General features: G+C 34.3%; 2 protein-coding genes and 9 non-coding genes across 21 annotated transcripts; 1 reads left to right on the forward strand and 10 right to left on the reverse strand.

Annotated features, from left to right (window-relative positions):
- Nucleotides 1-842: 842 nt before the first annotated feature.
- Nucleotides 843-25,453, forward strand: LOC100651922 (protein furry). 8 transcript variants are annotated; one of them, XM_048407121.1, is made up of 46 exons: nucleotides 843-1,160; nucleotides 2,900-2,986; nucleotides 3,129-3,170; nucleotides 3,504-3,677; nucleotides 3,749-3,933; nucleotides 3,989-4,188; nucleotides 4,249-4,458; nucleotides 4,531-4,738; nucleotides 4,823-4,960; nucleotides 5,039-5,273; nucleotides 5,350-5,753; nucleotides 5,838-6,549; nucleotides 6,622-6,792; nucleotides 6,874-7,063; nucleotides 7,144-7,320; nucleotides 8,118-8,264; nucleotides 8,569-8,739; nucleotides 8,800-8,949; nucleotides 9,059-9,228; nucleotides 9,299-9,570; nucleotides 9,649-9,803; nucleotides 9,957-10,120; nucleotides 13,391-13,600; nucleotides 14,826-14,962; nucleotides 17,526-17,630; nucleotides 17,712-17,846; nucleotides 17,918-18,186; nucleotides 18,276-18,402; nucleotides 18,484-18,674; nucleotides 18,820-19,457; nucleotides 19,537-19,702; nucleotides 19,770-20,079; nucleotides 20,164-20,467; nucleotides 20,536-21,044; nucleotides 21,139-21,447; nucleotides 21,552-21,720; nucleotides 22,126-22,298; nucleotides 22,368-22,442; nucleotides 22,566-22,601; nucleotides 23,065-23,238; nucleotides 23,331-23,468; nucleotides 23,543-23,724; nucleotides 23,791-23,983; nucleotides 24,057-24,314; nucleotides 24,377-24,878; nucleotides 25,014-25,453. In XM_048407121.1, exons 2-46 carry the CDS (start codon nucleotides 2,944-2,946, stop codon nucleotides 25,175-25,177), a joined length of 9,792 nt encoding a protein of 3,263 aa, XP_048263078.1. In that variant the 5' UTR covers nucleotides 843-1,160; nucleotides 2,900-2,943; the 3' UTR covers nucleotides 25,178-25,453. The 8 variants fall into 8 exon arrangements, with proteins under 8 accessions (XP_048263078.1, XP_048263080.1, XP_048263077.1 ...); XM_048407123.1 differs by lacking the exon at nucleotides 843-1,160 and adding an exon at nucleotides 1,877-1,939; XM_048407120.1 differs by lacking the exon at nucleotides 843-1,160 and adding an exon at nucleotides 2,259-2,361.
- On the reverse strand, nucleotides 9,838-12,807 carry LOC100642368 (thyrotropin-releasing hormone receptor). 4 transcript variants are annotated; one of them, XM_003396575.4, is made up of 5 exons: nucleotides 12,390-12,804; nucleotides 10,756-12,219; nucleotides 10,466-10,673; nucleotides 10,275-10,363; nucleotides 9,838-10,153 (listed from the first exon to the last, which is right to left on the reverse strand). In XM_003396575.4, exons 2-5 carry the CDS (start codon nucleotides 11,581-11,583, stop codon nucleotides 10,127-10,129), a joined length of 1,152 nt encoding a protein of 383 aa, XP_003396623.1. In that variant the 5' UTR covers nucleotides 11,584-12,219; nucleotides 12,390-12,804; the 3' UTR covers nucleotides 9,838-10,126. The 4 variants fall into 4 exon arrangements, with proteins under 4 accessions (XP_003396623.1, XP_048263087.1, XP_012165664.1 ...); XM_048407130.1 differs by having other exon boundaries at nucleotides 10,466-10,667; nucleotides 10,756-12,807; XM_012310274.3 differs by having other exon boundaries at nucleotides 9,838-10,150; nucleotides 10,756-12,805.
- On the reverse strand, nucleotides 15,295-15,367 carry TRNAA-AGC. Its single transcript has one exon. It is a non-coding gene; the product is annotated as a tRNA-Ala (tRNA).
- On the reverse strand, nucleotides 15,912-15,984 carry TRNAA-UGC. The gene has a single exon. It is a non-coding gene; the product is annotated as a tRNA-Ala (tRNA).
- TRNAA-AGC lies at nucleotides 16,063-16,135 on the reverse strand. The gene has a single exon. It is a non-coding gene; the product is annotated as a tRNA-Ala (tRNA).
- TRNAA-UGC lies at nucleotides 16,214-16,286 on the reverse strand. The gene has a single exon. It is a non-coding gene; the product is annotated as a tRNA-Ala (tRNA).
- TRNAA-AGC lies at nucleotides 16,365-16,437 on the reverse strand. The gene has a single exon. It is a non-coding gene; the product is annotated as a tRNA-Ala (tRNA).
- TRNAA-AGC lies at nucleotides 16,675-16,747 on the reverse strand. Its single transcript has one exon. It is a non-coding gene; the product is annotated as a tRNA-Ala (tRNA).
- On the reverse strand, nucleotides 16,825-16,897 carry TRNAA-UGC. The gene has a single exon. It is a non-coding gene; the product is annotated as a tRNA-Ala (tRNA).
- On the reverse strand, nucleotides 16,976-17,048 carry TRNAA-AGC. Its single transcript has one exon. It is a non-coding gene; the product is annotated as a tRNA-Ala (tRNA).
- TRNAA-UGC lies at nucleotides 17,296-17,368 on the reverse strand. The gene has a single exon. It is a non-coding gene; the product is annotated as a tRNA-Ala (tRNA).
- Nucleotides 25,454-25,477: the final 24 nt, after the last annotated feature.

The raw sequence follows: 25,477 nt of genomic DNA on the forward strand, positions 1-25,477 counted from the left end.
GACTGTATCTTTTAAATGTTCTTGCACTTCCGTATAAATTTCTGTTTTCGATATATCTATTTAAACATTTAAGGAAATTGTAACTTGTATATAATAATTATCCATTGTGTTTCCAATTGGATGAATAATTGAATGGTAATAAAAAGTGACTGAGAATACTATAAATACATAATATGTAATTGTAATTCATATAATTATATAGAATTAAATAAGAGACTATGTAATATTTTTGTGATAGGACACTTAAAATATTTCAAAATATATCATCATCTATTTTTATACCAAAATATTTGTCTATATTTATGCCTAATTCTATCGTACTACTACTAACTTATCTTCATCGATTCACGCAGACATTCCAGTTATAACGGGAAATTCCACATTTACTGAGTTCAGTGATAATATTCGACATACCGTTGTGATTATCTACACACAAACACATGTAAGTAGAATGACTCGTGTGGCTCATATTATGCATTATAATCAGTAATTTGACGACTGTGTAGATATATATAAATAAAAATTCAAAATTTTTGTCAATGCATCAGTATATTATTCATCACAGAGTACTTCCTAACTTGAAGACGATGTTACGTAACTATTATCAAATCGACATATAATACTAAAAGGAAATTGGAATGAATAGAAGAAAAACCATTAAATACATACGTATATGCGTCATTCAGTTGCATACATAGAAAGTTAACGATTGCAAGCTCTAACACATAACTATATCGAACTTGCAACGTGGAACTTAAGTGTGTGGATTGGATTAAATAACGACCTTGATGGCGTATGCGGCTGTCTGCACATAGTGTAATAACTGAAGTCATGATGGTCAATGCACCTGAAAGCAGTTCGAAGTGGTTTTATTACTTGATAGAGATCTACAGGATTTAAGGTTTTGTAGCGCGACAATACATATCCCATAAAAGTAAAACACTCAGGGAATCGAAAGCCATATTCTTTGCGCATGCCTAAGATTCTTTCTCTAGCGGAAACGGAAGAACTTTCTTGACTGTCTGTATTTTCTGCACGCGCAGACTAACAAACAATTCAGAAATCGGCAGAACGACAACTTCATATTATAATAAACACAGCATTTTAGATGCCGAAATTACCAACGTTACATATTTCGCATTACTTTTATTCAAAAAACGGTGAGTTTGGAGCTAAATTTTTCTTTACAAAAGGTTTTTTACGGCCATTTTATAAAATATATTAGTTCTGTAACAACTTTGAGAGAACGGTTTTTCCTTAATTAATCAGAATGTCACTTCTGCAGAAGCTTGCTATAGAGATTTTATGTTAAAACTTTCAACTTTAATAATGAATGTCTATATTTCGGTAAGGCTAGGTTCCCTAAATATTGAGTCATGTATAAATAATATACTAAATTACGTATTGTCAACATTTGAGAGCAATTAAAATTAAGAATATTAACTCACGTTACAAATACCTTAAACGTATATAAGATTATATAAATAATTTATAGGAACAATAATATATTATATGAATATAAATTCTGATTAAGGGTAATGCTCAAGACACTTATCGTTTTTGCCTTTCGAATAGGACGTCTATTATTAATTACGTAAAAATAAATATGATTGATATTTCTAATTGCACAATGTACCGATTATACATGTACGATGTACAAAATAAAATTTTGATGTTTCTCTACCCGATCCAAATAAGGCGAGCTAAGCGAATAGTACGACATTTATTTGTCACTGCAGAACTAATAAAATTTTATATTTCTTTAATTCACTGTAGAAGTACGAAAAGTTTCTAAAGAAACTTTCCTCAAGAGATTGATTTGTTAGAATTAATAGTATATTCAAAGTGCTTCATTGGAGTGTCAGGGTCATTTTACGCACAGGAAGCTACTAACAATTTACTCTATGGTTTCTGTGGCATTTCATAGTATCCGCAGTTGGTACAGTAGAATAAATCCTATCTAATCCAAACTAAGATCAAATCAAGAGTAATAATAAATAAGCTACTTTACTATATTTTGTAACGTAAAATACAATAAGGTTATCCATGGTATAGAACTAGAGTATATACCCAAACTTTAAAATTTAGGTTATGTAATTAATCTATACTCTGTCTCTAATATATTTAAAAATATTGAAAAGCACGAGTAAACATACATTATACATATTTTATACAGTTCCCAATGAACTTTCCTTTAATTAATAATTAGATCTAACACCCTCTAGTGGAGTATTGTAAAGTATGTTAAATGCAGGAACGTGTGGAATATGAAACTGTGAAGTGACGAATACATACGAATCAAGCCGGACATTTATGAAACGTCAGACTTACGATTAAATTACGATTTTACGGCATTTCGCGGTAAATAACATGTTTCTTCTTCACGATTTTCAATTATGTAGTGGTTGCCTAATAATAATGATAGTGTAAACTTCTGTGCAAAATTTTTATATTGTTTCATAAATTTATAATGATGTCACTTTCTGTCTCAGGTTATGGCTTCCTGCAATCGCTCAGACTTTTATTACGCTTTAAATAAACAATTTTTATTTTTCACATATCTCATAGTATTATTTTGTGCAAGTAAAAAAACTAAAATAATTGAATTCCATAATATATTTATGACAATACGTGGAAATAAAAATACGATTGCCTTATTTTTTAATTCCGACTTGCATAAACATTGTTGTTAGAAAGTTCATATATATTAGCGTCGCCAAGTTAATATATGAATGAATGAAGTAAACAAAGATATATATATACATACACACACACACGTACGTGTATTGTGTATATGTGTATGTTTATATATCTCATTCTGCTCCTATATTTTTTATTTTTGGAAAAAGTAAATATTAAAAGAAATATCTTACATAACATAATTTTTTTATTGTTTTAGAATGAAAATGCTATGTATTTACAGTATGACATTAGTATGTATTAATGTTGCCTGAAAGCAAGGCATACGTAGACAATATGACAGAAGGTTAGTAAATGTGGTATTTATAGCCTATAATTGTTTTTTAAATTAAATATATATATATATTTTTTTTTTATATTTTAATATGTATCTATCTGATTTATATATTTATCAAGATTATAACGAAATGAATTAATTCATATTTTAGGAGGTGAAACTCAACCAACTCCTGGAAATGAGGCACAACCTGGTATGCTGTGATCTTCTTCATTGATTCTTCATATACATTAAATTTTTCAAATTTTGGTGCACTGAAAATGTAGCTATTAAGCTTAATATAATTAAGTTAGTGTTCATTGTGGGCATCTGTTACGTTACAGAATGGGGCTTCATCTATTAGTCTCTACCATCATACAGAATTAATAGTGTTAGAACTGAGAATATTTTTGTAGTAGTAGTTTCTAGACATGGCCATACAAAATATTTGTGCTTAAAACAATATATTTTTATACTTCTATTAAATAAATTATAAAATTAATTAATATATAAATTTCCCAATGACTAAACCTGTCATTTTTATCAGAAGCCTCTGAAGCCAGGGCCATACATGGCGAAGGATTACATGAAGCAGCAGCAGAATCATCTCAAAGTGTACCTGAACCCAATCAAGATTTACTTACTGTTCATGGAGCAACGCAAGGAGAAAGTAGCGATGCTGTTAGCATTCACACTGCCAGTACTTCAGTTTCTGGCAATGGTTAGCACACAACTCATATAACATTTGCTAAAAAAATATAAATAAATATCGAAGTTTATTGGTTTTCTTAGAATCAAGTTCCAGTAGAGTGAGTGCAATAACTGTCGTGTTACCTTGGGGTGCTCAGAAAGAAACAGTGAAATCACAACAAATAGGAGATATGGATTTAAGACCTGGAGAGTTTGTGATGCGTACTTTGTTTGCAGAGTTCACCACCCAAGCAGAAAAAAAAATGGAAGCAGTGATGACAGAACATGTAAGTAATTTTATTATTTAGACAAGGTCTGTTTTTGACAACAAATATATTACAGGAAAAGCCACTTTCAAAAGTTTTACAAAGAGGAGAAGATCCACAATTTGACCAATTGTTATCTGCATTTGGTTCAGTTGCAGAACATTGTTTACCTTCTATTTTACGAGCACTTTTTAATTGGTATGAACGTCAGTTAGTTGATCAAGGTAGCGATCAGAGAAAACCTGCTCCTGGAAAAGAAGATCAGAAAGGAAAAAGGTAAAAACATGTTTTAAATATCAAAATTATGAATATTGTAAAATAAGTGTTCTATTTCAGCATTATGTATACAATAGTATCAGGAAGTGTAGAGACAGTTGAAAGAAGTGAAGCAGATTTACTTCAGGAACGAAGAGATCTTGCAGTAGAATTTATATTTTGTTTAATGTTAATAGAGGTTTTACGTCAATTACCATTTCACCCTGGTCATGAAGATTTAGTAACTTACATAGAAAATATAGCTTTCAAACATTTCAAATACAGAGAAGGGTAAGAGCGTAATACAATACAAATTTTATAAAATATCAGACTGTTTTATAGAAGGTTACGATTGTGTTACAGAATACAAAATGAGCCAAATGCAGCAAACATTCATATCATTGCTGATCTTTATGCAGAAGTAATAGGAGTTCTTGCACAGTCTCGATTTATGTCAGTTAGGAAACGTTTTATGGTCGAATTGAAAGAATTACGTGCTAAGGAACCAGGACCTCACACTACACAGAGTATTATTTCGTTACTAATGGGAATGAAATTTTTTAGAGTAAAAGTAATTAAAAAGCAAAAGTTGTTTTTAAATATTTTTGTTGTATAAGTTTCTGTATATATTCTGCATATATGTATAAAATTGTAGATGGTACCAATAGAAGAATTTGAGGCCTCATTTCAGTTTATGCAAGAGTGTGCACAATATTTTTTAGAAGTAAAAGATAAAGATGTCAAACATGCTTTGGCTGGACTTTTCGTAGAGATACTTGTTCCTGTTGCAGCTGTAAGCTTATAACATTATATCACTAATATCTATATTAAAATTTTAACATGTATAAATGATATTAATTTTACATTTCAGGCTGTCAAAAATGAAGTTAATGTACCTTGTCTAAAGAATTTTGTAGAAATGTTATATTCTACAACATTAGATATGTGTACAAAGTCAAAACATAGATTGGCCCTTTTCCCTCTTGTAACTTGTTTGTTATGTGTCAGTCAGAAAACATTTTTTTTGCAAAATTGGCATTACTTTTTAGCAATGTGCCTATCGCATTTGAAGAATCGAGATCCTAAGATGTGTCGTGTTGCTTTAGGTGCGTAAATAATTTCTTATATAAGCAGATTTTATATTATAGTAAAATAGTCTGAACATTTCTGTTTATTTTTCAGAGGCGTTATATCGTTTACTTTGGGTATACATGATACGTATTAAATGCGAGAGTAATTCAGCTACTCAAAGTAGATTACAAAGTATAGTAAATTCTTTGTTCCCGAAAGGTTCAAAAGCGGTAGTACCACGTGATACCCCACTGAATATTTTTGTAAAAATCATTCAATTCATTGCACAGGAAAGATTGGATTTTGCAATGCGAGAAATAGTATTTGATTTGTTATCCGTGGGTAGACCAGTGAAGATAATTTTAACTCCTGAACGTATGAGTATTGGACTTCGAGCTTTCTTGGTTGTAGCTGATAGTTTACAACAAAAAGAAGGAGAACCACCTATGCCGCGTACGATGGGAGTATTACCAAGCGGTAATACTATGCGAGTTAAAAAAACATTTCTCAATAAGGTGAGTATGGCAAATGGATTGAGTATATAATTTAAATAATTAACTGCATATTTCTAACAAAGATTTTAATTTTATAAAATTTAGATGTTAACAGAAGATACAGCAAGAAGTATAGGAATGTCTTCGTATTTTCCACACGTTCGACGAGTATTTGTTGATATATTACGCGCTTTAGATGTTCATTATGGCAGACCTCTTATGATGACAAGCACTCAAAATATGAATAAGGAACCAGATGAAATGATTACCGGAGAACGAAAACCTAGGATAGATCTTTTCCGAACTTGCGTTGCTGCAGTTCCTCGATTAATACCTGATGGAATGACTGGTGCTGAATTAGTTGATTTGTTATCCCGTTTAACTGTCCACATGGATGAAGAACTTCGTGGATTAGCATATCAAAGTCTACAAACCTTAGTATTAGACTTTCCCGACTGGAGACAGGATGTTGTTCTTGGATTTACACAATTTCTTGCTAGAGATGTCCAAGACACTTTTCCGCAACTTGTTGATAACGGTTTGAGAATGCTTTTGCAACTTCTAACGAGTTGGAAAAATGCACTAACAAGTCCTAGCATAAGATCTAAGGAACAATCAGTGGATAATGCAAGAACTAATACTCGCGTTGATAGTAACATTAAGAAAAGTGAATCGGGACAAAAGATAGAACCTGTTTCTAGCGTTTTTCATTTAGTGGAAGGATTTGCGTTAGTTATGCTTTGCAATTGTCGCCTTTATCCTAGAAGAATAGCAGTTCATATATTACGCGAAGTTAAACATTTATTGAAAACATTAGGTAAGTTCAATTACATGGGGGCATTTTAATATAAAGAAGTCAAACATTGAACAAGCATTTATTTCATTTTAGGAGGCTTAGAAGATGATCAACCTGTGATCGATGTAATAGACGCTTGTTGTCCAACAGTTTTGGAGAAATGCTATCATATGTTACCTCCTGCTGAAAAAGCAGCAGCTGCTTCTACTTCTAACGTTGATCTTCAGTGGATAGCTGAAAGAAGTAGTTGTGTATGGACAGCAGGTGATGATGACAGTGACATAATCATCTTAATTATATTAGCCAAGCATATAATCTCTCTTAATATATAATGTAAAATTACAGGTCTTCATGATGATACTAGTACAAAAAGTTCTTCTTCTTTAAATTTGAATGGAGCAGATCCATGGGGAAGTTGTTTGTTTGCATTTTTAGAGAAAGATAGAGTGCTAACATTGTGTCCCACCGCTGTAGCACATTCGTGGCCTATCGTTTTTACCCGGATAAATTCACTGTTCTCAGTAATTGATCCTACGTAAGATCATATTAAAGTTTGTAAAAAGTTATATGTTTATAATTGTACAAAAGTAAAAGCCTTTATTTTGAATTTTTTAGACCTGTAAATGACAATAGAGCTTCTTTATTAAGAAGTTCAACCGCAGTTCGGAAACCTGTGAATGAGAGAGATATGTACATGCATGTGTGGAAAAATTATCTAACTTTTGGATACAGAGTTGTTCCGCCAGTACCAAGCCCTGTTGTACGGTGTGCTAGTCCAGATCTCAGCCTAAGGTAAGTTCGTGCTTAAATATCTCTATAAGAACATTAGTCTCATAACATACCATTTTATGTTATTATTTAAAATACATTGAAGACATTATATTAAAACATAAGAGGTCAATAAACATTAGTGTGTACTCGTCATATAGTCCTAAATTCACATTATTTGCACAAATTAGTGCCAAATTCAAAATCATAAATGATGCAGTTTATAGCTCAATTATTAGAGCTTTAGGCGTGTATAAAACAATGATTATCAGGTGGAATTAAATTTATTTGGTATTAATTGGTGTGGGGTCATGTCTGCTTATGTCTGTTGTATACCTCGGAAATATTTGATATATCGATGTTTATTTCTCATAAACCATTACAATAATAATTAAAGTGTAGAACTCTGTGAATCATATGATTCTTTATTATAACATGCATATCCTGTTGTGGCACGCACGTGGCATCTATATTCCTAACGTCTGATACGTTGCAAGATTGTCTACTCTCACATGAACTATGCACATTATCACCTCTAGGACTCCATTATCGTATTAGTAACAATAAGGTGTTTTATATAAAATAGAAGAGCACCAATTTCTACCAAGGCGCGCTTTGCACTCGGGAGCGGGATTCAATATTGCACATCTTTTTCTTGAGCGCATATCTCTTCGCTTTAGTTTCCTGTAACATTCTTTACCTCGCATGCCATTCGTCACTGTCTCGCACATGTACATCTGGACCTTAGAGTAGTAGTTTCTGAGCAGTAAATAATGTTTGATACAAGGAGCATTGGTGGTACACTGTATTGCATACTCTAGTGGTCAGCATACGGTGGAGTTTGGTGTGTTGTGCATGAGTAAGGAGTTGAGTCAGAGCCTGGAGAATCTCGGTGGGGCACAGACCCTGCCGGGTCGCTTCTCCGTTCCGTCCATTTCCGGCATCTACACCAGGCATAAGCGGACCAGGTGAGCCTAATTAACCATAGCGAACGACGATGCTTCGAAGTCACCCGGGATTAAACGGTCGTTGGTAATTTGCACAATCTTTTTATGAGACTGTTTTCTTTATTTGCAAGTTTTTTAGCTCTCTGATCAAACTGCTGTTGCTAACACGAATATATATTTTTATTTACTCTTTCTATCTAGCCTTACGACCGTTCCCAATCGCTTTAATCGGAAGTTAAACTTGTCAGTCGCGCACGATTTACATGTTTGTAACAGTTCAACTTTAAAAGACTTTAATATATGAAAAATTTGAATATTCTCGTAGTTCATCGCCGGATAGTCTATCTGCTGAACGAGGTGATAACAAATCACCTGGTACAAATGCAAGTCCTGCAGCTTTATATAAGTTAACAGTACCTTTATTGAGATGTGAAGTAGTGGATGTTAGAGATGCTGCTGTGCAAGCAATCGGAAAAGTAAATGCCGATGCGTTAAAGTAAGTAAACATATAAATTGTTCAGCATGAAGTATCCTTATTGATGATCATTATTTTCAGAGATTTAATGGAAGAATTAGTTCTTTACATCCGTGAGGCGGTTGATCGTAAACAAGAAAATATGAGACGTAGAAGACGAAGAGATGCATTGAGATTGCAACTAGTGAGAGTATTGGAATTGATTGCCGAATATGGAACGTTCGGAATTTGGTTAGTAATCGATCTCTTTAGTCATCTTTATCTTAATCATCAATCATCGATCTCTTTAGTTAATCATCACTATCTCATTCCCTTTATTAAATTTCATATATTTTTATAGCCCTGCAGTATTAGATCGAGAAACACAATCGCTTCATCCCACGTTTGTCGATTACATCGATGGCGCTCGTTTATACTTAGAAAACGAAACTGATAAAGAAGCCCCTGCAGTTCGTGATATTAAGTTGCATTTCTGTAATTTCATCAGAAAAATGATCAAGAGCTTTTCATGTAAGTATCTTATTCATAGAAACACATTTACAGTAAACATTTGTAGTAATTCATATTTCTTTTATTTTAGTGGAGACATGTCACACATTATTGAAAAGAGACTTGAGACGGAACTTGTTTATGCTATTCGCTAGTTGGTCAGGTCCTTATGGACGACCGCTTGCTAGTACATCTTCACTTCAGGAAGAAGAAAAGTGTTGTACAGAATTACAACTTTCAGCGTTGCAAGCTATGAGCGGTCTATTATGTTGTGGGTCGTGTTTCAATCCACAATCACTTTCTGAAGAAGGAGCAATACTTTATCAGTGGCTAGATTTACTACTGGCAAGCAAGGATGAAAAAGTAAATTTCAGAATAATCACGATTTTTACGTTTGATAAGTTGTCTTCGGGGATTTTACATGTTGAAAAAATATTTTAGATCTATGCGCTTGCTCGAGAAACAGTAGTTTTATTGTTGGAATGTAACCCCGATATTGGAACACTTCTCGATTGGGTAGTCGATCGATGTTACACTGGTGCTCCACAAGTAGCTGACGGTTGTTTCCTTGCCTTAGCAACAATTTTTAGTGCAAGGTTAGTAACATATTTATACATTAAAATATTTAGATATCTTAAATTATGAAAAATTTATTTTTAGACATGATATCAAATTATTAGATAGTACAAAAAGATTTGGTCATTTCTTTAGTACATAAATATGACACGAAGTATATTTAATGTTTATAGAGAGTATCCTTGTGATCATTATACAAGCATCATTAATGTTACCCTAATGAGTACGGGTTGTCCTCGTGCCCCTGTTCACGATGCAGCACTCCAACTCCTTCAATTGTTGGATCAAAGGTTTTTCGGGAACGTAGGTCCTCTCCCCGCTACAGAACCGGAGACCAGTAAGTTTATAATTGCTCGTTCATTTCAGTCTTCTAACAAAAAGTTAACATTACATTTATATTTGAAATTTTACGTAAAAATATGTTCAAGAACGTAGCTTCAAAAATATCAACTATATCACTTCTTAGATTATTATAAAGTGCTTTACTCTACATTTAATTCATGAAATTCTTCCCATGGTTCCGTAAATACAATCGCATGTTGACGCGTTGCTCCCGCAGTAGATCGTACAAAATTTGACCCTGAGAATAAATATGATTTTCATAAATCAATGAATGAATTAATATTGTGTATAAAAACAATGGCTATCAACGTTGATTTTATGTTATCGATTTCGTATGTACCATTTTGCTTTCCTTGATTCGACACTTGAGTCATAGTCACATTTCTTCTACGGAACCGTTTCAAAAACATGCAGCGTATCGCTCTTCGAAAATTTTGTCCTGTTGCGCAGAACAAGATAAAATTAATTCCAAAGTTGGTATTGAATAATAAATTACAAACTTGTTGCGCCAATTCCACTGATCTGGGTGCGTTGCTTTCCTCCTGAAACTATGTTTTTTATATCCAATATTGATGAAATTACGCTAATACATAGATGCTAATCGTTTCAATTCTTCTTGATTGTACGTACATGTAAAAAAGCGTGAATTCTGAAAACATACGCAGGTAGATTGAAACAGAGGAAAACGCTAGAGACAACGAGCAACATCTTGGTGATCTTGGTCTGCGCCAAATTGTTCCGGAAACTTTGAGCGTATGGTTGTCTCTCTTTCACGATACGCGGTTCGTTGGTTAGAGATTTTCTAATTTTAATATGTCTATAAATAGCTCGTGCAATCAGCACGTTCAGGATAATGATCACCGTGAACGGTATAGCAAACGTTAATACCGTGTCAATCACATTGTAAACAATCGCCCAAGATTCCAGTCCTTCCGCCAAATGGCACTCGGTTACATTTCCTTTTTCATTAGACTCTAATCGCGGCGCTGAAAACCATAAAACCGGACTACACAGTATAAGTCCTAATATGGTCAATATAGCGACTGCCAATTTTGCTCTAGCCACTGTACACATTGACTGACGATACAGTGGATATTCCACGGCAATAAACCTCTCGATGGTGAATGCCACCACGAGCCAAATGCTCATGAAACTGCAAAGAGTCGTTAAGTAGATGAAAAATTGGCAGAAACCTGGCTTATTGAACAAACCAACCTCTACCATATTTAGCCAAACTACGAAAACGGATACCAGAAAACCGGTATCGCTTATGGCTAATGCACCGAGGTAAATGCTCGAAGAATACTGGCAGAGTTTCGTTCCAAAAAACACGATTACCGAAAGGCAATTTCCCAGTGAACCAAAGTAGACTAGAATCGGGGTGTAATATAATTGGACGCTACGTAATATGTTTTCCGTTAAGTCGAGCTCCACGAGGTCTCTTTGCACGTGTACCATTTTCGCAAGATGATTTTAAACAAGAGAGAGTGATCGATCTTGATCGTATGCAGGATGCGTTCGCAATGACGCGTGACGCTCGAAAATATTTTTATGTTTTCGTTTTTCATCAATTGACATCCCACAGATGCGAATATATCTTCGTGTGATTTATATTTTCCACGTGCAGCATATTGGACTTGATATTTTTCTAATCGTCTTTTAGAAGAATATTTAGCAATACTAGTTTAAATAAAGAAATAACGCGATAATAATTGTTTGGAAATTTCATTTGGAAGAAAATCACTGAATTTTCTAAAATTAATTTTTTATGAATCAGGATTGTAACGCTGAGTATTCTCTTGTATTTTATCATTATCGTAAAATAGTGGTCCTCTTAATTGCTTCGTAGCACCAACATGTTTTTAATTCATCAAAGAGATTCAACGATTTTAGTTGTTATACTTTTCCAGTCTTTGATTTAAGTAGATCAATTCTTTCTTAGCTTTTTGAAGCAATCTATTCGATTCCATATCGCGAATAGAAACGTACGGTATTTGTTTAACGTTCTACGAAAAACTGTATTGGAGTGTTGCCAAATTCTCTTGACGTCTTCAAAGGTTCACGAAGAAGTGCATGTCACTCGCGTAGGATTCGCTATAATTTCAAGTTAGAAAATTCAATGCAAGTTTAAATTACCATTCATTAAACGAAATATTCAATTTCCAGCATTAAAACTTCCCACATAAGTTATGGTAAATAGAACTGAATGATACCGAAACGTTTCAATCCTTTGAACTAACATATTTTATTTTATTTTATTTTACCTTATTTTACAGCACAATTTTTACTTTAATTAATTCAATGATTTTTCTACTATACTGCAGTGAAAAGTGCGCGCACAGTTTATTTGTTTATAATTTCAATAAGTTATATTCGTTGTTATTATGTTCAATTTCAAGAAAACTTATGAATACGAACACTATCTTAAATGCTTCTTTTTATTTTTATAGCTTTTTTACACGTATTATTGGTACTAAAAATTTATATCGATGACAGATGCTTTGAGGAATTGTCTATTTAAAAAAAAACACTTTTCTGGATAACGGACGGGAAAGTTAAGTAGTATACATCGAGATGCCAGCTCGACTATTTCTGCATGGTGCATCGGCAACCGTTCCTGATAAAGTCCAATCCAGCTTCTGCGCACCAAACCGATATATGAATTCTTACATGTTACGTGGAACACTTTGCAAAAAGATAACATATTTATTATCAAATGCAAGTCATATGATATTAGATATTATATAACTTCTACCGACACTATCATTAAAAAATGTTACTCTATTTGCTAATTATAATACGTGTAGATTTACACTTATCTTCCTGCAATTATAATATAATTATAATAATATAATTTAATATATAATATAATATCTTATAATATAATAAATAATGTAATTATAATATAATGTTTGAATTTCTAAATTGTATTGATTCTCTAAGGAATACTTTTTTCTAAATATGATTGAAAAGCTAGCGTTTTTCCTTCGCGTCCTTTAATTAATCAGTTTTAATATTCAAAAGGATTATTGTTTTGAAATATGTGGTTTTATAGATTGTGGAATATATTTCATATGTATCTTTTATTCTCATAAAGTTTAAAATTGGCTTCTCCTATTGGTTTCATTAAAAGCACCTCTTAGTTTTATTCGCTTCCTTAACGCAATAAAACTGTATTGAACATTAATTATACGCTTCCCCATCAATTTCAGAGTTATTTTGATGCGAAGATTGTCCTTAATAATTCCACCGGTACTTGCTGCAGGTCAGGATGACCCTGTTGGCGGCTCATCAACTACAGCTACTTCTGCACCAGGACAACAAAGTAATCCCATCGGCGGAATGTCCTCGAACGGTACAATTAGGGGTGGCACTCTTGATGTACTTCTATCAACTACATATTGTCGCAATCAAATGTATCTTTCTCGTCAACTTGCTCAACTTCATCCGGAGCTGACGATGCCAATGTTCAGCGGTAAGTTTCTCTTTCATTGTAACAAAAATGATTTTGCAGCTTTATTTTAACAAAAAATTCAGATGTTTTTTAATAAGCATTTCAGAAGAAAATATCGACTATGAACACACAGTTTAAAAAGAACCATCATGCTATTTATATTCTTTTGGAATAATTTGTTATTTTAATTAGCGGTTTTATCAGTTGCCAGACTAAGTCTTTTAATATTCATTTTCAATTGTTATTGTAAGATATGAGGAAGAGAAACGAGATTACTATATCTTCATCCATCATAATTTATATCATTTATATATTACATTATAGTCATGTTGATTGCCCTGTGTAACAGATACTCGTATTTTATATAAATTTATTGATACAAATTGGATGATGTATCGATATGATATTATTTATAGCGTTTATTTTGCAATTATTTCTCTTGTTTTTCGTATCAGTGTGAATTTGTAAGTTTAATATTTTCTCATTATTTACGAAATAACGATTGGTACAAGATGATGATTGTTATTGATCATTGCAATATAATTTTTAGGATCTACACTTATCATAATAATAAACAAAATGCATTCGTTTCTGTTTCTCAGTGTTTATTGTGTACAACATTTTAGGCAGAAGTCCATTAGACAGCTCAAGCCTTCTACTAGCAGACAGCTAGAAATAATTCATCCATTTATAACTCAGCCTAATGCCTCTTTCTCTAGTTTACTTTGTATATTTGTACAGAAAATATACGTTGTCCTACTGATTTTGATTAGCATTTTCAATGAACAATGATAAATGATATTATCGAATGGATTCTGAACGATACTTTACACGTTCAAATGTAATCTCTTTTGTTTAATCACGTTATCTGTGTATACATATATGCTTAATAAAAACCAAAAACAGAAATGCTTTCTTTCTGCACTTCACTTGGCAATATACTTATCAAATAATGCATTGAAGTAATTGTTAAGGACATTTATATTACGAATTTAGTACATGGTTCTTTCAACAATATACTTTAATTATGCGTTAATTAAACGTAATTATATGTTATTATACGTTAATTAAAAATGCAATAATCAATATTTCAATCCATTCAGTAAGGAAAGATGAGTAATTCTTGCAAAAAATAGTCTTGAAACAGACATAAATACTGTACTACGAATTAAATCAATCAGTATCTTATTAAAAGAAGTGGTTAACAAATGTATAAGACTAATGTTGCATTATATATTATTTGCAGAAATTACACACAGGTTTCAAACAGCTAGAAGAGAAGTTCGACAATTGTTACTGCAATATTTGTTGCCCTGGTTACACAACATGGAATTAGTGGACCCAAATGTACCACCACCCTCCAATCCATTGAGTTATTATCAGGTAAAGTTTAAACATTATTTATTAAATAATCTTCCTATTATTTACCATTGATTTAAAATTAATCTTGTAGCAACTTAATCAAAGCTTTAAGCGGAATGGTAACAAAGCCGCGATGAATGTTATTGGTATGCATCTTATCATATATGGAAAAGAGATTAATTTTTTAATTGTTAAAAAATATTTGGAGGCCCCGGGCATCAATCCCGGTACCTCTTGCATGCTAAGCGAGCGCTCTACCATCTGAACTACCTCCCCTTTAATCCGGTTTATTTCAAGTATCATTTTGGACAGCAGTGTGATCCAATTTAGTGAAAGGATCAAAAACAAGATTTTGGAGGCGCCGGGCATCGATCCCGGTACCTCTCGCATGCTAAGCGAGCGCTCTACCATCTGAGCTACGCCCCCTCTGATTACCTTCCTTGAGAAATTAATTTTTATATCGAAAATAAGGGATTCCTAGACAAGTTAGAATTCAGTAGTATAACATAGGAGATGTCAGACGTTAGCTACGGTACTCGGCTGACTGCCATTTGCTACTCCTATACTACTTACATGCTACTCAGATACTATTTATGACTAGTTCAATTGGTTTGAAATTTTATGCGCAATGCACTTCATGCAATTTATATTCAATAAAAATGGTTTTTGAACAATTTAAATATCATTTGTATATAATTGTAATAGAATTCATAGGAAGTTCGCGGTATTATACACGAAAGAAACATTCTTGATTTTATAGATGTTTAGAGAAGAAAAGAACGTTATTACACATATATTTAGAGAAGGCCATTTTGTGAACAGTTACGGATAGCCATAATAATTACTATCGAAATTCAATACTAATGCAATATCTGATGGCAAAATATTCTGGGTTTATAGTTAAAAGATACTTCTGCAAATTTTCTACTTTACAAAGTTTAAATTGAAACCTTTATAGTCAAAAAATACTTGGAGGCGCCGGGCATCGATCCCGGTACCTCTCGCATGCAAAGCGAGCGCTCTACCATCTGAGCTACGCCCCCTTTAGCCTGATGTCTTTAAATTGTCATTGTAGATTTACAATGTAGTCCAGTTTTGGTGAAAGGAGCAAAAATGTATTTTGGAGGCGCCGGGTATCGATCCCGGTACCTCTCGCATGCTAAGCGAGCGCTCTACCATCTGAGCTACGCCCCCTTCGATTTTATTAATTTTATCTATCAGTTTACAGTATCAGCGTGCTCCAATTTCGATAAAAGGATCAAAAGTGAAGTCTGGAGGCGCCGGGCATCGATCCCGGTACCTCTCGCATGCAAAGCGAGCGCTCTACCATCTGAGCTACGCCCCCTTTAGTCTGATGACTTTAAATTGTCATTGTAGATTTACAATTTAGTCCAGTTTTAGTAAAAGGAGCAAAAATATATTTTGGAGGCGCCGGGTATCGATCCCGGTACCTCTCGCATGCTAAGCGAGCGCTCTACCATCTGAGCTACGCCCCCTTCGATTTTATTAACTTTCTCTATAATTTTGCAATATCAAAATGTTCCAATTTTGATAAAAAGGATCAGAAATGAAGTCTGGAGGCACCGGGTATGGATGCCGATACCTCTTGCATACAAAGCGAGCTTTTCATCATATGTGCTACGCCTCCCTCCTTTTAGTTTAGTTTTCTTTCATCATTTTGTAGTATTAGTGTGATTCCGTTTTTATGAAATAAAAAAAAAAAATTAAATTCCTGGAGGCGCCAGGTATCGATCCTGGTACCTCTCGCATGCTAAGCGAGCGCTCTACCATCTGAGCTACGCCCCCTTCGGTTTTATCAATTTTCTCTATCAGTTGCAATGTCAGAGTGCTCCAATTTCGATAAAAGGATCAAAAATGAAGTCTGGAGGCGCCGGGCATCGATCCCGGTACCTCTCGCATGCAAAGCGAGCGCTCTACCATCTGAGCTACGCCCCCTTTAGCCTGATGTCTTTAGATTGTCATTCTAGATTTATAATGTAGTCCAGTTTTGGTGAAAGGAGCAAAAATATATTTTGGAGGCGCCGGGTATCGATCCCGGTACCTCTCGCATGCTAAGCGAGCGCTCTACCATCTGAGCTACGCCCCCTTCGATTTTATTAATTTTCTCTATCAGTTTGCAATATCAGAGTACTCCAATTTCGATAAAAGGATCAAAAGCGATGTCTGGAGGCGCCGAGCATCGTTCCCAGTACCTCTCGCATATAAAGCGAGCTCTTCACCATATGTGCTACGTCTCGTCCTCACCCCCTTTTAGTTTAGTTTTCTTCCTTTATCATTTTGTGGTATTAGTGTGATCCAGTTTTTGTAAAATAAAAAAAAAAAAGTGAAATTCCTGGAGGCGCCGGGTATCGATCCCGGTACCTCTCGCATGCAAAGCGAGCGCTCTACCGTCTGAGCTACGCCCCCTTTAGTTTTACTTTTTTTTACTAATGGTCTTATTGAGCAATATACTTTTTAAATGATTAATGAAGCTGTTTTTGTTAATATACAATTGTTTGTTACATATTTATATTCTTAATGCTAAATTACAATAAATAAATATTTAAAATTTTCGTTTGTCTAGTACTATGCGACTGATATGTCTCGCGGCGGAGCACGCAGAGAGGGTTGGGGTAGCGCGGAAGCAACGGAGATGGTTTTGAACAATTTATTCTATATAACTGCAAAGGTATCGTATATGAAAGGAAATTACGGCTAACTGCATTTTATTATATATTTTTATATAGTTATTAGAAATTTTATTATATAGTTTTCTGATGAGCATCCTAAAGAGACGGAGGAACTTTGGGCAACTCTATGTGGTTGTTGGCCTAACAATTTAAAAGTAATCATTCGTTATTTAATCATCGTCTCAGGGATGGCACCACAGGAACTGCTTCCATACGTATGTAATTGTTTAATCAGAAAACTCATTACTTTTATCTAAGTCATTAAATCATTAATTCTATATTTTAGGCGAAGCGTGTTGTCTTGTATTTAGCAAGAGCCCGGCCAGATCGTTTAGTTGACGAGATGATGACTGAATTGCAAACAGTCGAAACATTAAATTGTTTAATCGAAAGGACCGAAACTCCACCTTTCTATAGATTAACTAGTATGAGAAAAGCTTCTTCTCACAGCGATGCTCCAGTTGCTGATCCTGGAAATCCTCCGCGTGATTTGGGCGTTGAAAAAGGTACCATTCATACTAAAAGGCACTCAGGCGAAGATCCCGTTAAAACCGGGTAAGATTTATATCGGACATAATAGTTCGTGATATATTTTTATTAATTCACTTAATTCATGTAATTAATTCGTATATTTTACTCTATAGTTCCAAATCTGATACTGCGTTGCGGGCACTCGCTGGATTTCAAACCCCAAGAGCGGAAAAGACACGGACTGCGAGCGGTCCGCCAATTCTTCCGGATGATTTGTCCACTCCTACAACAGAAGCCGAAGTACATTAACTTCCTTATTGACTTTATACTTCAATTTACTTTGCGACTGCCTTTTACTCGATATTTTATATTTGATTGTAGTTGACTACAGATGAATCTTGTTACGGCACACGGAACGGACCCGTGGGAGTAAATGGAAAAATTTCCTGCGGTGGAGAAAAGTTTGATATTCCACAGCCACATCCTTTACCAATGCCTGAATATGGTGGATACTTTGCTCCTTTGACGGAATACCTACCAGATAGTTCGCAACCTATAAGTGGATTCCATAGGTAAAGATAGTTATTTATAGTTCTATTTAATTTGTACACTAGGGTGACTTTTATAAATAGATTTTTATTTTTAAAAATAAATAGTCATCCTGTAGCATACTCAAAACATCCTCATTGCAATGACTATTACGATTATGAATTTCAGGTGCAACATTGCCGTTATGCTGCTGACTGACGTCGTTGTCGATGGCATACAGCTTGACTGGGCTATCCATGTTCCTTTAATGTTACATATAGTTTTCCTTGGCTTGGATCATTCAAGACCTCTCGTAAGGGATCACTGTCGTTGTCTTTTGTTAAATTTGTTGGTTGTCCTCGGGGATCATCGAGATCATCTCGGCGTAGCACGGGTACTATTGGCATCAAAAACTGAACAATTGGGCTTAGGTCTCTCTACTCCAGCTTTACCAATACTCGAACACAACTTCACTGAGGTTGATCCAGAATTTGACAGTTATCTGTACGGTCCACCTCCAGCACCACCCTCTACAACACCTCCTCCATCATCTTCACCACCTCCACCGTCATCTTCCCCTCCTCCTCCACCTCCGCCACCGCCGCCGCCACCCCCACCGCCTCTTCCACCGGAATCGTCTATATTCAATTCAGCTCCTCCACCACCGCCACCTCCTCCTCCTCCACCACCTTTTCCATCTTCTAATAATGGAACACCTACTCATTCACCTATCCCTAACTCAACATCTACCCCTCCGTTATCAATGAATCACACAAATCAATCAGTTGTGGACAACTGTAAAGATTATTCGAATTCTCATGCATATGGTGAGGAGTTAACATTTACTGTGCCTGTATGTATTGTTGATAATATAAAAAGGCTAATACAACAATGTTGATTTTACAGAGTCATCCGTATGCAATAATTGGCCTTCAACTTCAAATTCATCGAATACGGTGCCACCTGTTATTGTCACACCAGAAGACGCAAATAACTGGGTTGGTCCACAACCGGGTCCGAACATGCCAATTCAAGATGTAATCAAATCTTTGATCAATTTCTTAGCATCTCGGTACGTTTATAAGTAGATATATCTTTGTAAATATTTTTACAAAATTTGAAAGCACGTTTTTCTATAGGATAAATCAACCATTGTGGAACTATGAAGATATGACTGCCAAAGTATGGTGGGTTCGCAGTGCTGAACAATTAACAGTATTATTGCGACATATATTGCGAGTCTTTAGAGACTCCTTACCCCACGCTCTGGTTAGTCAACGTTGGGCACAAACTGCATTACAATTAGGCCTATCCTGTTCGTCTAGACATTATGCTGGGAGATCTCTTCAAGTATTCAGAGCATTACGAGTTCCTATTACATCTCGAATGTTATCTGATATTTTATCTAGATTAGTAGAAACAGTTGCTGAACAAGGAGAAGATATGCAGGTACATGGTGTATCTATCTTTTTATAATATTTATATGAATATTTCTATAATGGCTACAATTCTGTTCCTTTAATTTGTGTATAGGGCTATGTAACTGAATTGTTATTAACACTTGAAGCAGCTGTCGATTCGCTAGAATCCGACTTCCGACCTTTAGATTTTATGAAAGAAATATTTAAGTCTACTCCGAATCTAAATAATAAAGATCCAGCTTCGGGTGGTTTAATTGGTGGAAAACGAAGTCCAGGAGGAGGTAATGGATATCCAGCAGGTCCACATATGTTCTCTCACTTAAATCAAGGTGGTCATACAAGAAGTACCAGTTACTCAGTCAGTTACTGTATGAAAAAATCAAGTGGTGGTAATTCGGCAGCAAGTGAAATAAAAGGTATGTGACATTTGCATTAATAACCATATATAAATTGTAATATACAATATGTCGAATATTTTTTATAGAATTAGATAACAGATGCAATAAATATCCCAATTCTAATCTTTCACGCTCGAGATCGGCTCAATCTCTTAAATTATTGGGTGATTCAGCAACACAAGATGATAAAATGACTATTTTGGCACAGCTATTCTGGTTATCGGTGTCTTTACTCGAATCGGACTATGAGCATGAATTTCTTTTGGCATTGAGGCTACTTAGCCGCGTACTTCATAGATTACCATTAGATCGACCAGATGCTAGAGATAAAGTTGAAAAATTACAACAGCAGCTAAGATGGAACTCATTTCCTGGTGTACATGCACTATTATTAAAAGGATGTACTAGTCCCAATACATATGAACCTGTCGTAACATTATTATCTCAGTTCACTCCATTATTGGATTTGCCAGTTGTTGATCCAACCCAAAGCCTCGCGTTTCCGATGAACGTTGTTTCGCTCCTTCCCTATATGCTTTTAAATTATGAAGACGCTAATGAATTGTGTATTAGAAGCGCAGAAAATATTGCACAAGTAAGTATTATTATATGTTATAGTAACTTCGTATGTACTTTTATTTATAAGGAGGATAAGGAGGATTTATAAGGAGGAGTTTCTTCATTTATAGGTGAGCGCCGAAAAAGGAAAGAAATTAGAAAACTTAGGTACTGTCATGACGTTATATAGTCGACGTACTTTTAGTAAAGAAAGTTTTCAGTGGACTAAATGTGTTGTCAAATATTTATATGATACATATGCTCATCTCAGTTTCAATATGCTTGCTTTTCTGGTCGAAGTATTGGAGAAAGGTCCAGGAAGTGTTGCGTTACCTGTGCTTAGTATTATACATTGTATGTTACATTATGTTGATTTAGCTTCACAAGCAGCACAACCAATCAACACTGAACTTCTGAGAGTGATTTCAAAATATGTTGAGGTATGATTAAAATTCCGTTTCAGACAAAGAAATGAAATAAATCACAATACTTATATATAGCTTTCTCATAAGCAGGTGATTGATAATAATGTATGTAATGTTAGGGTCCCCACTGGAAAGAAGCCCTTAAAATATTGAAGCTGGTAGTAACAAGATCATCAACATTAGTAGCACCACCTACATCAGTACATGGATCATCTTGGGAATCTTCAATATCATCTCCACATCCAAGTTTCACCGATACCGAGATATTCACCAAAAAAGAATTACCCGGTAATATGCTACTCTTTAATATACGTTTTGCATGGATGTGAACGTAAAAAATTATTATGTTTTGTTTTTCCTCTTACAATGCGGAACGCGCTCACTGCATGGATTGCTTATATGACGATGCTCAGGTTGCGATAAAAATAATAATAATAGTAAATTGTAAATTGTTTATGAAATATAGTTACTATTTTTTTAATCAAAATTAAATTTTATTACCACGTAGCACGCTTCAAATAAATCTAAATTTCTGTGAACTTTTTTATCGATTTATTTTTTTTCAAATACATATTTTTAGAAAAGGTAAAATTTATTTGTTAAATTATATTATTTAATATCATATTAATTATTCTTAATATTTGTTTGAGTTCTTTATCATAAAATTGATCGTTATGTTCTATTCGTAAATAGGAAGGACTATGGATTTCACGTTCGATTTATCACAAACACCCGTAATTGGTAGACGGTGGTTAATACGTCAAGGAGTTGAAGAAAAATCACTTAATTCTCCCCGATGTTCATTATCTCTTTCGCCAGCTGACAGTAATGCGGTTTCCGGTTGGAAAAGGCCATGGATGTCACAGGTTTGGCAAATAATATTAAATAACATAAAATTTACAAATATGATATTTAATAAAATATATATATTCCAGGGTCGTGTTAGAGAATGTTTGGTAAATCTTCTAACAACATGCGGTCAACGAGTTGGACTACCAAAGAGCCCATCTGTAAGTTTATATTGGAGAGAAACTGTTTTGAAAAACTTGTCTGTGCTACATATATTTCATTCCAATAGCTTTCAACCAAATATCATATCTTTTAACTGATTCTGGTTGTGTACCCCTTTTTAGGATGAACACATTAGTTCAATGACATTATATAGCAAGGTAACAGGTTTCTTTAAATGCAGTCTGCACTCATTATCACAAGAGTAAAAAAGAATCTGTTTATTTTCATATGTGATGTCCTATCAATTATATTCACGCTTTAACATGCTTCGTGCAAATACCTAACTTGCACAAAATTTTGGAAACGAAAGAAAGTCTCTATTATCTGTAGGATTATCTATGTATAGTAGATTTCTGTGTAGCATGTTAATTGTATGAAAAATGGTGTATCAGAATACCATGTACGCGTGCATCATTGCAGTCTTTACGTTATCGCTATATCAGTTGAAATGAAACATATATAAAAGAGTTCAGTAATGAACACGTAAATGCACAATAATCGCTAAAGTTCACAGCATTGTCACATAGTAAAGACAGAAATTAAGATGTGTCAGACAAAGTCCCTGTTCTCGTTTTTTCATGATTCTTTCTATTAACTAAAGATTAAACATTTATAACACAGGTGATATTCAGCCAAAGTTCGGATCTAATGGAAAGACAATCATCTATGGCTTCTTCAACGGAAGAAGTTTCTGGTGCAAATAACGATCTAAGCGGAGGTTCAAGAAGAGACGACGAACAATTTGGCGTATTTAAAGACTTCGATTTTCTTGAATATGAAAGTGAAAGTGTTGAGGTGAGGGTTTCATTTAAACATATTTATGCAAATATTGTTGATATAAATCAACTTGGTTTTAAAATAAAAAATATCTCATTTATATATTACAGGGTGAAAGTACAGATAATTTCAATTGGGGAGTAAGACGCCGTCCTCTCAGCGAGGGAGAAGAAAGAGAACCAAGTTTAAGGCAATTTGAAGAAAGTTTAAGTGAAAAGACTCAATCATCTAGTAAACATACCAGTCGGGTAAATAAATAAATTTTTTTTTAATAATTCTAATAAATTGATAAGAATCAGAGTATACAATATCAAAATTGTAGCGCGGTGTTGCGGAAGAGTCATCAGATGACGAAGCTGGTTCAGAATCACCATTAGATGAAGTACCCGGTGGATCTGGAGCAGGACAGGAAGCAAACAATATACCTGGAATGTTCCCACCATCCTCCCTATCTTTAATACCTAGTCGTACTCGACATGATTCTTCGACAAGGTCTGATACATCGTAAGTTTCTTATTAAACCAGGCAAAAAATCTGTTTTATTGATGTTTGTTCATATTTCATGTGCAGTGGCTCTAGTGCTGGAGATTTAGGAGATGTGACTCCTTGTAATGCATCACCAAATCTGTCAGCGTTAATGCCTTTTAGACAAGTTGTAAGAGATGACGCGGAAGAAATTTGGCGCCAACAGATTCAAAATCTAATCACGCAATCCCTTTATAATACCTTAGATTTCTTCCAATTATTGAGCAGAATTTTAAGGGTAATTCTATTGTTTGTTGCAGTTGTATGTATTTTAATATTGATAAATTAATACCTTATATTATTATTGTCAGGATGTAAGCAGTAAATCGGTCACTCTTACAAGAGAAGCTAGTGCCTTATTGTGTAACGGCAGTCCTGCCTCCACTCAATTAGGCTATCATTTATCTAGTCATGCGGAACTACTTAGTTCAAAAGCCGAACCACCTTTAATTTGGTTTTCGATCGCAATTTTCGCAAATCAAAGATTAAATGAATCATTGCGATTTGGAATGTTAGAAATTCAAGAGCATCTTGAAACATTCCTTGATAAGAAAGATCATGCTACCGAAGTAAATAATTTCTTATTAAATATATGCACATATGTAATTATTACTAATATATAATTTTTCAGTGCTTGGAAGCAGCCAAAGCAGCGGCAAAACTCCAAGCATTAGGTAGTGGTCATACAACAGAGGCAGGCCTTGAAGAAATGCTCTTAGACTTAGGCAGAGCACTCTATAAACTTCATCTTCAATTGTTATTATTAATCGAAGCTTCAAATAAGATGCTAGTTACTCTCATGAATGCTGCACGAAACGTACAAATTCCGCTTTTAGATATATCCGCAGAAATTGCGAATATGAAGATTGCTCTGAGTAGAGCACTTGAAGAGAGTACAGAGAGTGAAAGAGGGACACCAACTCCAACGCCTAGTCCTAGTCCTTTGCCCGGCACTGGTGCTGTGGAAGAAGTTGCTCGTGTCGCAGAACTACTTAGAAACGCGCGTTGGTGTCCTGCGCTTGAAGCTGTAAGGCTGCATAGAGCTCAATGGCCAGGAGATCCTTTTCATGATGATGATGACGTAACGACTGCTGTTAATATGTATTGCAAATATTTAGGACAAGATAGATCTGGTAATATACCGAATCATACACTAGATCATCCTAAAATAGATATTACATTTTGTGTGAAATAAAAATTGTTAGAATATTACGTATTTTATGTTAAAAATATTATACAATAAAAATTAATTATTACATCTTTTTCAGATATTTTTGTGGTTACACGAAAGGATGATGAAATGTCAGAAATATTTAGTAGATTGATGGAAAGCTTATTTCAAGTTTTAGCGGCTGTTACAGGTTTGGAAGCATCAATAAAGGCGGCACGGGCTCAGCATGATCATCCTAATAATACGAAAAATGACTGTTAATTTAACATAAATTTTAATGTATCATATATTATAGGCAGTTATTTGTCTAAATTCAAGTCTTCGTATAGTTTAATTGTATCGTGCGTTTTATTCGTATATCTTGTATACAATCATAGACGTATGTATGTATGTATATCGCGAAGTAATCGTATAGACGTTAAAAAAACACGCACGAGCGGAAGCACCAAATCGTCGATTTTGTCGTTTCTTTTTTTAACACGAACGTAATGACATATGTAAGTTCGGTGAAATAAATTTTTGGAAACTCAAAGAAAATATTCCTTTCTACAATTTTCACAT

This window comes from Bombus terrestris, chromosome 7, assembly GCF_910591885.1.
Source record: "Bombus terrestris chromosome 7, iyBomTerr1.2, whole genome shotgun sequence".
Classification (NCBI taxonomy): domain Eukaryota; kingdom Metazoa; phylum Arthropoda; class Insecta; order Hymenoptera; family Apidae; genus Bombus; species Bombus terrestris.